The sequence below is a fragment of the Hemitrygon akajei genome, chromosome 3 (genome assembly GCF_048418815.1).
Source record: "Hemitrygon akajei chromosome 3, sHemAka1.3, whole genome shotgun sequence".
Taxonomy (NCBI): domain Eukaryota; kingdom Metazoa; phylum Chordata; class Chondrichthyes; order Myliobatiformes; family Dasyatidae; genus Hemitrygon; species Hemitrygon akajei.
Window position 1 is genome coordinate 70,163,021 of NC_133126.1, and position 14,112 is coordinate 70,177,132.

General features: G+C 39.2%; 1 protein-coding gene across 1 annotated transcript in view; it reads right to left on the minus strand.

Moving 5' to 3' along the window:
- Nucleotides 1-14,112, minus strand: part of LOC140725089 (uncharacterized) — a 133,672-nt gene that overhangs the window by 66,991 nt on the left and 52,569 nt on the right. The window contains exons 7-8 of the mRNA XM_073040091.1: nucleotides 5,094-5,251; nucleotides 1,978-2,066 (exon numbers count right to left, since the gene is read on the minus strand). Coding sequence (XP_072896192.1) covers nucleotides 1,978-2,066; nucleotides 5,094-5,251 — 247 coding nt within the window. The remainder of the gene's footprint in view (nucleotides 1-1,977; nucleotides 2,067-5,093; nucleotides 5,252-14,112) is intronic.

Consider the following 14,112-nt stretch of genomic DNA (forward strand, 5'->3'; position numbering starts at 1 on the left):
GGAAGCAGAGTTAACCAAAAGGCTGTCATTCATTCTACATAGTCTGTCTTCTTTACCAAGGTAACAATTACTTGTCATTCAGCTGCCTGAACAAACTTCAATCACCAAGCTTGCCATAGAATTTCTAAGCAATTTCAATTTGGATTAAGAAAGCATCCTTGCTTCTTAAACAGAAATGTTTTGGTTACAATCTCATCCTAGATAGACATGAGAATGTTATTTTGAGTGAGTGCAGCAAAATTAGAGGCTTCATCTTTCAGCTGAAAAGCTAAAAGAGATGATTAAAAAGTACCATAATATTGGCAACACACACAAAATGCTGGTGGAACACTCCTTATAGATGCTGCCTGGCCTGCTGTGTTCCACCAGCATTTTGTGTGTGTTGCTTGCACTTCCAACATCTACAGATTTCCTCGTGTTTGCTCATAATATTGGCAGTTGACATCAATTAGAAGCACAGGGCCAATCAGTACAGGACATCGCTAGACAATTCATCCAGTTTACAACATCTCTTTGAAGTAACTGTCTCATTACATCTTGATAAACATATTTAACACCTTACTGAATGACATACCCTCCAAGAGGATCACAACCTTGTCATTGGGTTTGGAGGCTTGCCTGACTCAGTGACCTGGAGAGTTATGTTGGCTGGAGTAAATGTCACTGAAAAATTGAGCAGAACTACATCTATTTCATGTTTCCCCAATACAAACTGATGTTAGCCAAATGACTCATTAAATGAATGTGTCAACGTGGAGTCTATGCAATGCCACAATCAATCCCACTCTAGTCAAAACAAAGTAATCCTCCTTAGATGGAGAGATGTTGCCCCGCCCACTCATGCGCAATGGCTTAACGACATTATGGCCTGCTTGGACCTCGAAAAAATTCATTATTCAGTTCTCAATTCGGATTTAAAGTTCCATAAGATCTGGGGGCCTTTTATCGAGTACTTTCATAACCTTCCTCTTGACTAGGGTTTTTTTTTCTTTTCAGTCCCTTGCTTTCAGCTCCCTTTTTTTTCTGGTAGTAGGCATTATTATCCTCTGTTGCTAAGTGTATTCACAGTCTGGGTTTGACTGTCCGGACTTATACTCTCTATATTGTGTGGTGGTTGGTCTGGAATTGTTGTTTTTTTTTTCTTGTGTTGTGGGGTTTGGGGAGGACACTAAGCTCACTTGTCTTTAATTTAGGTGCTTTTTTGTTAAATTCTCTTCCTCTGTAGCATATTGTTATTGTATGCTTAACCTTGCTCTGTATTAATGCTCCTCATTGGGATTTGGGGTTTTCAATTTTGTAAAATGTTTTGAAAAACTAATAAAAATTTTTTTTAAAAAAACAAAGTAAAGGTCTGCAATGAGGTGGAAATGGGGAAAATTACACTGCTTTTAATTCCAAATCACTATGTTAATTATTATTCTGTACTCACTTTCACCCAAGTTTGCTACAAGTTGATGAAACTATTCCAAACTAATGTGACCAAGTACTTGTATAATAATTCAAATAATATTTTAAAGATAAACCCACACTAAATATGTATTTTTTTCTGGAAATCTAAATAGGTTAATCCAATTAATCTTCACATTAAGGATCATCTCCAATGTTAAAAAGTTTCTGCTTTTTATGTTCTGCGTTTTATGTTAAATCAGATATGAAAATAAAATCCATCTTTCAAACCAGCGTCAACGTCAAAATTAATGAACAAGTATAGAGGGGACCTGTAACCAAGGAGATCAGGAAAACCTCACTATTCTTGCACAGGAGAACAACAGCTAATTGATGTGTTTTGTCTGAATATCGTACAACATGTTTAATCCTAATCAGCACGTGTGAGTTATTTTCCCTTTACCATTGGTCCAATAGCCAACAAACATTATTGAAACATGAATATAGCAGGAATATATATGAAGAGGATTAAGGCATTATTTGTAGAAATGAAAACTTATATTATTAAGAGTAACATTTATATGGAAGTACCATTGTTTGTAGTGCTGTTCAAAATTGATTGTCCATGTGCTTTATCAAGGGGTAAGCTCCTTTGCCGAGAACTGACAACCCCAGGGGCTCTGTGGGAAAATATTAAAACATCTTAATCATTTACAACACTGTATTCCAATGCTATTCCCAAGCCAACAATAAAGCTTCATGCTGCTATCAGATAAAACATGATGACAACTTCATATTGTATTTATATTGTAACAGCAAAATGCATATCAAGCCAGACCATTTTGCAACTGGAGGTGTGAAAGTGCTATCAGAAATTACAATCAGGGATAAGCCATAATGGATTCTGTTCTGGAGCCCTGTCCTCAGTCTATAAACTCGCTCCAAAGAAGATGCCTGCCCAACTGAGTATCTTCAATAATTGTGGTTTTATTTCACATCTCAGGCATCAATAAAATTTTACTTTTCAAATCTATTTCTTGTCTCTCCTTTGATCCTTTTGAATTGCTTTCCAAATATTTAGCCAACTATCTTCTAAATGTTTGTAACATCTGCGGTACAGATAATCCCATAGGACCACTGTCTAAATGATCAATTTCCAATGATATATTTCAAACAAGCTCCTAGCGACCTTTGTCAAATTCCCATTCTAGAACTTCTGTGTTGTTTGCCATGTTATTAATCCAAGACAGGCTGATTAGCTTCCCCAGCATTATGAAGAATGACTTACGACCTTGTGCACTGCCTGAGGCTCCATCTGAAATATCTGTTTTTTGTTGTAACTTTGTCCTATGAAATCATCATTGTAAATAATGCTTTTTGTTATGTTCGTACTGACCAAAAATAAATTAATTTAATTTAATTTCAAATAACCACAGCTTAATTAACAAAATATTAAGTTCACTTCTGTCTATGTACCCTCTCATTTGATATCCCTAGTGATGTGAATTCTTCTTGTTTTACTTAGGATGTGACTCTTGACAGCATCAAACTGGGTCAAATGTAATAATGACAACATAGAATGCTTTGTGTGCTTCTGTAGATCTATGTGCAGTTTCAAACTACTGACTGATTTAGAATTTTATCCATTTTCCCTAGTAGTAGAATAATTATAAACATTCTCAAAGTGTGATGCTGAGACTGTTTGGGAAGATTTTTTTGTAGTTGCTTTTTTTCCCCCATTACAGTCTATAACCTGAGAGTTTAGTTGGACACTGATCAGCCTGCAATGAGAACTTCTGAGTTTCAGCAGTTGTCAGTTTCTCCAGAAATGAGTATGAGAGATGAGAATAAGAATTTTGTCCTGTCGTTTGTTATTTTCTATAACATTGTATGTTATACTTCTATTCATAAAAAATTACTTGAGCTGCTAAGCCTTCTATTTGTAAACCAGCTGCTCTTGGAGATATCATGGAAATGATATTAGAAAAGATGGATTTTTTTTCCTTTCATTGCATTAGTGAATTTTATATTCATTAAGACTTCAGGTTTATGGCAGCACTTGGGACCAGCACCAGAACCCCGCATTAGGAGCAGTGAAGGCTAAACACAGATTAAAGCCTAGAAATTACTGTTGACTATGTTAATGGATGAACACTCAGTTTTAACAGCTGCATTAATCCATTTAAAATAAACCAGGGTCTCTTGCTCATGTGGTGTGCTTTAAGCAGTCATCTGCTAATAACACCAGCAATAATCTCCTGTTTTAAAACCCCTTCAAGTCTGTAATAAGAGTGTCTTAAATCAATCACGGATGAGACCTGCTTTAACAACAATGTCAATAATGCTCTTGGATTTCTAAATTAACCTATATCTTCAAGCATCCTGTTTAAAAAGAAGTCCATCATACACATTTTACGTCACGCACAACACAATTAGTGAATAAATACATTTTACCTCCTTTTACTTGCGGGGTTTGAACACCAGTGCCAGTCTGAAAGGACTATGCTAATGTGCAATCTTTATTTTGGTTTCAGATACATTATGTTTCCATCAGCTATCTATATTGAAATTCATTTGCCTCTCCTCAGACTTCTTCCCTACCTGATCAAGATCTCCTTGAAATCTACAACAAGCTTCTTCACTATTTGTGTCACCTCCAAATTTACTGATCAAGGCTTGTGCATTTGTCTCAGTTATGGGTTTCTCAGCTTCCCAGACTATCCTGAGTACATTGAAATCCTCGTCTGTCAGAAGCTGCACCTGGCTGGACTTCCTACAGGCGTTGACATCAGGGAGACCATGAGGTTCCCTGCCCCACATCTTGTAAGAGCAGCTTTTCACTGCCCTAAATGCTGTCTTGTGCACACTAATTCAAGCACTAAAGATGGGCAGCAAAATAAACCTGTACCTCTTATCTGTGCCCCTTCACCAAAGCCTCAACTTCCTAGCCTCAATTTCTGCTCCAAAAGGCTACTCCACTTAACCATATCACAACCATATCTGCAGATGCTGGAAATCCAAGCAACCCATACAAAATGCCGAAGGAACTCAGCAGTCCAGCAGCATCTATGGAAAAGAACATAGTTGACATTCTGGGCCGAGATTCTGCTTGTATTGTTTCACTTAACTACGGTATGCTTTTATTAGAGAAAATGCCATCCGATAACCAATCAATGAAACTTGTCTTTTTTTGTTAAAGACCCTGCTTTCACTCCAAGCACCTGAGCCACTTTCTCAGCCTTCTGACTCCAAGCCTCTTAAGCCAGAGCTTTCTTACTCCTATACTAGCTCACCGCCACACCCAAAGTAGATGCTTTGCTTGACCCAACCTTGTTTTTATTGGCTGCAGATAATTACTTCATAACCCAATCACTTCTGAAATAACAATTAGCTAACTTTTAAATTCCTGTAAAGTGAAACTCACAAACAAGCCCAAGACCTACCTCTTTTAAGCTCTTCTGCTCTCATTCCAAGTCTCAACTCATGTGGCTGTCCTTGAGTGTTAAGGCAGCTGTTTGGAGTTAATTGTTTCTTAGTACCAGCAAAAATTCGTGGAAGGTAAATAGGAAGCACCCAATTTATAACTAATTCCCATTCTTGTCGGTTTTACCAAATACTATGTTGAAATGAGATGAAGGTATTAACATACATTGCAGTATAAAGTATTTAGCCGCCATGAATGTAGAACACCTCAAGCTAAATGTTACCTTGGAATGTTGTTGGTTCTCAAACAATTAACGGCACTCTCGGAGTCCAGAAATGCTGATCTCTGATATTTCTTCAATGGTTTTAAAGACAGATGATGCTCCGATGTGGAATCAAAACTGTGATCATCTGGTTCCAGATTTTGCCATTTGGATCGTAACTAAAGACATAAAATCAGATGTATGTTAATTTGATAAGACACAACATCAACGATGATTTTCTGACTTGGAAACATCATCTTTAATCACTGCTGGGACACTGTGGATGTAGATTACCTGCACAATAAAGAGTGCAGTGGTTCAGAAAACGGATGACCACCAACTTCAGGGCAAGCATAGATAGGTGATAAATCCTTGCTTCCTCAACTACACACCTCTTGCACCAACTACTCCAAAAGTAAAGGAATTTAAAGAACAAGCTGAAACTACCTTCGTTGTCTTGAGCTTAAAGATATTCAATAAGATTGCATAATAAGCAGATAAGTACAGTAAACAACACACGTTTTTTGTAATATTTTATGTAATTATTTTGGCAATGGTCTAATATTCTTGCTCTAATAGTTTTAGTTTTCATCAAAGGAAATTTGAAATAGCCATTAATCTCAGGACAAGAATTTGATTTGATTGACTTGGAAGTCACTCCAAAGTCACAACAGCTAAAGGATGAACTCTTGCACAGAAATGCATTTCATTTAATACCAATGTAACCGAGGCTAAGCTGAAGCCAGTCCTAAATCCCAAAAGAAACAAAATCCAGCATAATCCTCTCAGTTAATTCTGAACAGTGGCTGAGTGCCAAAGTGATATGTAACTATTAGGGGAGAAAATACAGTTTTCCCCCCCTAAAAATGACCTAACTCCAGAAGTGTGGCTGGATATGTTAATCCTGACCATATTTTCCTTAAAATATGATATATAGAGCTGCATTCACATTGAGAAGTGAAATAATAAATTAGATCTAAAATTGCCAGTGGCTGGTAAATGCATGCTGACCTACTAATTAACTCATGATTTATAGGATCATTTTTGCTAACTGACAAAGCTGCAGAAAACATGAGCATAATTTAAAAATTTTAGGCATTTGATTTTCTGTTCAAGTTCCATACAAAACAAGTTGATATTTGATCGTGTGCAGTTGCTTTTGGAAGCACGCCACTGCATCACTTTTTCCTCTTTCCAAATAAATGCAGTGAGTGTAAAATACACATGGACCACAAACTCAACATTTACAAAAGCTAAGTGCACCATTTTTAAATTCAGAAATTTGAATAATAACTTTTCAAGTCAAAATAAAAGAATTTGTTCAATGAAAAGATCACAATTGTACAATAATCTTATTTCTATCTCACACTGCAGCATTTGGCACATATCGTCACCCCACAAAAAAACAGTGATGGGAATCTGGTTAATCTGCTTTTAGCGACGTTGATCAAAGAATTTTATGAAAACATGATAGCTCTGTGCTTTTCCCTGACAAAGAAAATAAAATTCAAACTCTTCAAAGTACATTTATTGTCAAAGTATGTATACATTAAACAACCTTGAGACTCAGCTCCTTACAGGCAGCCACAAAACAAAGAAACCCAAAAGAACCCATTAGAATAAGACCATCAACACCCAGTGTGCAGAGAAGAGAAAATCACGCAAACAATAAAAGTAAGCAAATAGCATTCAGAACTGAAGTTTTACAAAAGACACGAAGCCAGGCATCACAGCAGCCAGAGCAGGCCAAAGCCTCAGTTCAATGTAGAGCTGAGTAAACACAGCAAGCAGAACCGGCTCGTTCCTTGCCTCTGGTCCCAACACCTTAGCCTTTTCAATCTGGCCCGGTGCTTAAATCATCTAAACATCAGGTCATTTCTTGCTCTCAGACCATTCTGGGGCCTGGACTCCACCACCATGATTCACCCATACCTAACCTTTCCAATTCGGCCTGGCGCTTAAATTGATCAGATATTTGGACTTTCCTTGCTTCTTCCTCCTCCTCTTCCCACCACCGCTTGCCTTCACCAGGCCTCATCTTCATCTCTGCCTCTACTCACCTAGCCTCATCTCTGCACGCTTCTCCATTGCTAATGGTGATTGTTATTAATAAGGTGTATTTTCTTTAGTATTTTGCCACTGATAAGTAGCTGCCAGACTCCAAAAGGGCCACAACCTTGTTGCAGGGTTTGGAGTGTTGGTGCCTCAGTGACCCAGAGAGCCAAGTTGGCTGGAGTCAGGGCCTTATGCTTTGGCTCTTGGTAGTGTCACCCATGCCAGAAAGGTCAAAGAGTAGAGGCCAGACTAAGATTGGTCCATTGGCCCTCCAGGTTTGGGGGCTCAGCTCAGGGACAACAACCCTGACTTGTAAAAATAAACTATTACAGAAACAACAATGAAAAATCCTTCTATATCTGCAAGTGGCTGTATGGACAGACAGAGATGGAGGACTTTCATTGCTGCCCTAAACGCCAGTAGTGTAACAGGCAGTAAGTTAGTCGCTGGGCAGCACTATCTAAAACAGGAAGCTTCTAAACACCAACCTGAAGCACCTCAGCAGCCCCTCATCTATTATCACCTTTTGAAGGGGACTGAAGTCTATCAATGAGCTTCCCAAAGGTCCAGCAATCAACCACTTCTCCTCAAAACTGTGCCAGATTTTCCCCCCAAAGTGGGGTAAACTTTTAACTTTCATCCCAAGCCTGAAGCCTCCACATCCACTTCTTGCACAGAACTATTATAGACAATGAGAACATAAACCAGAGAACACTGAAGAATTCAACATGCCACAGAATGCAACTTTTGTGATAGTACTAGTCAAATATTCAAAACATTAATCCCCATTCACAACTGCATTGCTTGCACCAGCTGCATTTCCAAATGTAATTTCTGCATGGAGAATTTTGTTACCATCCCATAAAATATAATTATTTGCCTGCAGTGTACCATTATGAAGGGGTCACACGGACAAAAAGAACTAGAGAGATTTAGCTCTGATTATCACTAAACTATTCACCCTTTAAACAATCAAGTTTTTAAAGTTAAAACAAAATTGCATAAATGATTCTGTGAATTAAATGGCAAAATACACATTGCGGGGTGTGGGAGCGGAGTCATATGTTACCATCTTCCTGTTATGCCCAGCACTATTTGCCCGACATAAGAAATACCACCACGATATTACACACACTGGAATGATATCTTAATTTGCAGAGATTGCTACCATGAAATAACTTCCAGCTCAGCAGCAAAACCATTAAGAACTGTTGTCTATCTCCCCTTTTCTGTCCATCTTGTTTCTGTCTTCTGCACCTGCACAGGGACACAGCTGAGATGGGGTCCAGTGCGATCACCTGCTATTCCCACTCCAACGCCGAGTTCAGCCTCGGAGTACCACTGGGTTAAAGTGCTGAATCCAAAGTCAGCTTTTTACTGGCCAACAGAAAAATACGGAGAGTATTTTATTTTTATCTTCGCTTTACCTTGATATGTTTAGTTAACTTACAGGACATCAAAATACTATTTTTTTTTCCATATTTAGTTATTTTTTCATTTGAACTATTTTAATTAAACCCTTTTCTTTTTAAAAAACAGTTCAACAAATGGTGAGTTGGCAAAAGGCCATCCCCTTTTGATCTGGAGGAAAAGGCAGTGCTCCACTGTTGGAGTTCCTGCTGTACTTCACTGGAGCATACCAGCGCGCTCTACCCAGCACAGGGAAGTGTGGGCCAGTGGGCACCACGCAATGAACTCCAGCAGTATTCCCGATCTAGTATGATCAGGCTCAATATATCTCAGTGCCTCATGCCTCTAGTTTCCTGTCATTGAAGTAGCTGCAGTTTCGATTGTTCTTTCATCCTTTCGCAATGCTTCTCCCCCTCCCCCCCCCCCGCCCATGGCAAGTACATTTTTTGCTGCAGGTAGAGCTAATATGCTCAACATAGCAGTACCCCAGTCTACACTGGGTTTCACCAATGTCGAGGAGGCTACCTCAGGAGCACAGAAACAAAACGAGGGCCCAACAGACACACACTGACTCACCTGGAAGGACTGTTTGGGGCCTTGAATGGTGATGAGAGATGAGCTGTAGGGGTGGGTGTAGCATTTGTCATGCTTGGAGGGATAAGTGCCAGAATGGACATCAGTGGGGAGGAGCGAGTGGACAAGGGCGTCGCAGAGAAAGTGAGACCTATGGAAACTAGTGGGAAGGGGTATGGAGGATAAGATGTACACATTTGTTGGCATGAGAGAGAAAATGAATCAGCCATGATGAAATGGTGGAGCAGTTTCGATAAGCCAAATGGCGTAATCTGCTTCTATATCTTATGATTCATTATACAAAAGCAAGTGCAATATCCACTACAATGCTATGATTGAACAGCAAGTTATTTGTGAGACCAAACCCTGAATCCTCCATGGTCCTCAAACTATCACTGCTGGGCATCTTTAATAATTGCTTGAACTAGTGGTCTGACTGTCAGGTTAAATGCCCATGGCATTAGCAGCAGTGTTTATATAAATCACAGACAGTTCTGTGTTATTGTTTCTCAGTGGGTAGTAACTTGACAGTATCTGCCTAACCTCTGTGCCTGCAAATCCATACAAGGCTGTCAGATACAGACTCTCATCCCATTACCTTGAATCTCAGAGGCGCCATTGTCCTTCACTAAATTGAAATTTGCTTTGAATGCACAGAAACATAACAGATAAGATTTTAAAGGGAATCAATTTAAGTAATTTAATTGAGATGTTCTGGTGCTCTATCTGCTATAAAATCAGTTTGCCTTGCTTGCAACCAGGTTACATTTCCTGCTGCCCTTTGAATGCTATTCCATTAATAACAAAAATATGTACAGTGCAACTATACAAGGTTTCACAACACCTCTTCACCATAGCAATAGAAGACCAAATCATTATGGACCATCTCTATTCGGCACTTTAAGTTCAGGAGAAGGGTCCTAACATAAGCTATACACCTTCAAATATCACAATCCAACTGTTAATTATTAATGAATGGAAGACAGACAGTAGAGGGAACTTGGGATATCAAAAGAATTGCAAAGAAAATTTACAGGAGCTTTGAGCTGTATGAAATTTCTTGAATTGGATAACCCCTCACACATCTTAATGAGATCATGTGAGCTCCATTGAAATATGCTGGATTTTTATAAATCTCAATAATTATTGCGTATTATTCCAGGAATTCATTATTATTGGTAATTCCTAAAACCCTGAATAATATTCAGATCAAAAATTTTTGCTAAGTGGTTTCACTTCTTTTGTTAGCTTTATTTTTCAAAAACGCACATCCTCTCAATTTGCAAGGAAGTGTGACTGGCTTTTCATATATTTCCACAGCACTGAACAAATCTCAAAATGATTCAGTATCAAAATAATGAGAGAGACTTGCTAGCAAGAAGGAAAGCCCAGAGCAGAGAAGTTACAAATTTTTCCTGAGAAGTTTACAGAAGGGGATGAGAGATAAAATTGGGAGGAGAAATGCAGTCTCACTGGCTCTCTACTCACCTTCGGATCACCTAGAGAATTGCAATACCTATGACAAGCTGCTGTTCATTGATTACACTCAGCATTCAACATGATCATCCCTTCAGTACTAATCAACAGCCTCAAACCCGGGCCTCTATAACTCCCTCTGCAACTGAATCCTTGACTTCCTCATTGGGAGACCACAGCCAGTGTGGATTGGAAATAATATCACTTTCATGGTGGCAATCAACATAGGCACATCCTAAGATACATGCTTAACCACTGCTCTACTTTCTCTACATTCAATGCCACAAATTTCTATTGACGTCCCTTGGAGAGCATTCCAACTGGTTATATCACTGCTGTTCTGTCTGCACAACTACATATCACTTAAGTAAGGGCGCGCACATGGGAGGCGAGGTTAACTCATGTGAGAGAGAGCAGGAGGCAGGATTACCCTCAGCTGGCCATCCTTGCATGGTGATGTCATAGACTTTTGACAAAGTCGAGTCATTCTTTGTTTCGCTTTGCATTTCAGAATTTGTTACCAACAACTGGTCCACCAATGCTGTGTGGGACTCTTCTGCTGGGTAACAGAATGAAGACTTTTCTTTTTCAGTCGTCAATAGTGGAGGAGGTGATAAGCTGTCAGTGATGCTGTGTTGTTTGGTACCACTTAACTCTGTCATAACAGTGGGCTCCTAGGAAAAGTACTCAATGTTGCAACTGGGTAGTAATCACTGGGATTCCCTTCCTGGGATTGAAAATGTATACAAGGGGCAGGGGGTCTGTCACTGGATTAAACTTTTATCCCCGTACTAGACTAAGGGCCTCTTGGTCTAGTTATGTTCTGCATTCGTCAGTGATCTTGAAGCAAATGCACTCGGACATTCAGATCCATCTTTCATAGTGTGTGACAAAACTGCACAAATACAATAAGGGGACACATGAGCAGTTCATCTGATGTTATTAGTCTCTGTTTCCTTGAAGACCTTCACATCTTTCTAACCATTCCCACTTTGCTCCTGTCTGCAACAGTGAGTTCAATGGGTGCAGCACCGTAGCAATGTTTGGGAGAAATTGGTGATAGTAGTTTACCAAGTATGACCTGAGTTGTGACACATTTTCTGGTTTGGGTGCCTGAACACTGCTTCAGTCTTCTCTCATGACTTATGTAAGCCCTGCTTGTAAATGACATATCCACAATATGAGATTTCATTCTTCAAAACTCACATTTCTCGCTCTTTGCTCGCAGACCATATTCACTCAGCTTGATATGCATTTTACCAAGGGTCTGGAGGTGCTCTTCATCATTCTTCCCAGGCACAATGATGTCATCAGGTAACATTATGTTTCTGGGATATCTTGGAGCACTTGGTCCATTGTTCTTTATCAAATTGCTGGAGCTGATACAATGCCAAAGACGAGACAATTATATTGCAACAGTCCTTTGTGAGTGTTGATTGTGAGGAATTTTCTGTTTGACTCCTTAATCTCCATTTGCAGATAGGCTTCTGACAAGTCAATCTTTGAAAACCTTTCCTTGTCTGCCAAAGATGCAAAAATGTCTTTTTGTAGCAGGGATATTGCGCAGTACATAGCACAAGGTTGATACTCACTTTGAGGTACCAGTATACACAAACAGCTCCAGCCTTCCCTTTCTTGATCACCAGGATGACAGGTGTGGCCCAATTGCTCCACTCAACTTTGGAGAGAATGCCAGATGCCTCCAAGCTCTGAAGTTCATCATCCACTTTAGGACACAGTGCTTAAAGCACTTTATGGAATCTTGGTGTTACTGCTTCATCCAGCTCAGTTCTGGCCTTCGTGCCTTTGAGTTTACCAAAACCCTTCTCAAACATCTTCTCATTACTATTAAGCAGATACAAGGGTCTCTGGTCATTGCTACCACTTGGGCTTCAGTTGCCTATTGATATCACATTGAGAGCTGTGATTGTGCACCAGTCTAGTTGGATTTTTCTCAACCATTCACGTTTGAAAATCAGAAAATTGGCCCTCCACTTTACAACACGTAAATCTCTAACTGCTGTGTTTTGCCTCCTTACGTCACACTTACTTTCAGATTGCCTTTGGGAGGCACTTTTTTTTTGCCCATGTAGGTCTTTCATATCACGAAGCTTTTTTTTCTTATGGTAGCTTAGAAAACATTTTGGTTGTAGTCAACCTCTGAAATTACAAAGCTGACCCTGCATCCAACTTCATTTTCAGTACTACACCAGACACATCTATTGTGATCCATATTCATTTGCAATCTGCTTCAGTAATGTTATGCAGTTCTAAGCATAATGCCTTTGTCAGACTCTGCGTTGGTCTGGTTCAGTTTCACATTCAATCACTTTACGTGTTTGTTTGGTTTGTGTTTGAAACTTTTTGTTGTGTGGTTTTTCTCCTTGGTTGTGCTTTTTGTCTGACTTGCACTCACTTTGGATTTGTCTGTAACACTTTCTGCAAACTTTTTTCTTTGAACCAACAGTTATTTGCATCATTGGAGGATTTGCCACGTCAATAACATTTTTGGCTTCTTGTACCTTTGAGGTACATGTTGTGTATTTCACATTCTAAAATCTTCTTTTCTAAGTCTGATGCATCCATTTCTGCTGTGTCCAACGATATTGCAATTGTCAATGCCCGTTCTTGATTAGGTCTCTTCCTGCCAATAGCCTCTTTGAGTGCTCTCACTATACATGCCACATACAAGCCTGTCCCTTAATGCATCAGAAAGTCTCTCTCTAAAATTATAATATTAAGGAAGTTTGTGCAGTTCTTCATTGTATTCAGAAATGCTTTCATTCTTTGGCTGGTTCCTTTTGTGAAATTTAAATCTCTCAGCTTTTACCAGCAGTTTAGAGCATAAGTGCTTATGTAAAAATTTAAATCGAACATCTGCTAGCTTACTGGCTTTTCAGAAGTTACTAAGTTGCGTAAGAGCTTGCATGTTTTAGCATCCATTAAGCTAATAAGTGTGGATATTTTCTTTTCCTCATCATGTTGTTCACATTACGATAAAGCTAAACCCTCTCGATATACAATTCCCAGTCCTCATTAGCGCTATCAAATCCATCTACTTTCCTAACTAAAGCCATCGTCACATTATTTTCACTTCAACTTTGCTAGTCGCGTGTCTTTCACTGTGTACTATGCAGTTACTCTGGCGTTACTTTGTTAACGTCCGTGATGGTCTTCTTCGTACTGATTCACTGTTTCCTCTCACCGTCTCTCTTCCTTCCTCCAAAGTCTGTCGTCCTATAACTGTGCAGTTGGTGACATTTGCTGATATTCAGGTTTGTACTTGTCGCCAATTTGTTGTGTCTGAACAACTACATATCAATTAAATAAAAGGATACGAACCTTCCGACCATCAAGGTCATCTTCTAAAGGTGGTGACTCAATGATATTCATCATTGAGGACCCCTCACCATATAGACCATGCCTTCTTTTCATTGCTATTAATGAAGAGGAAGTATAGGGGGCTGAGGATGCACATTCAACATGGTGTTCATGAACACTACCTCACTATTTTGCTCTAATTTTC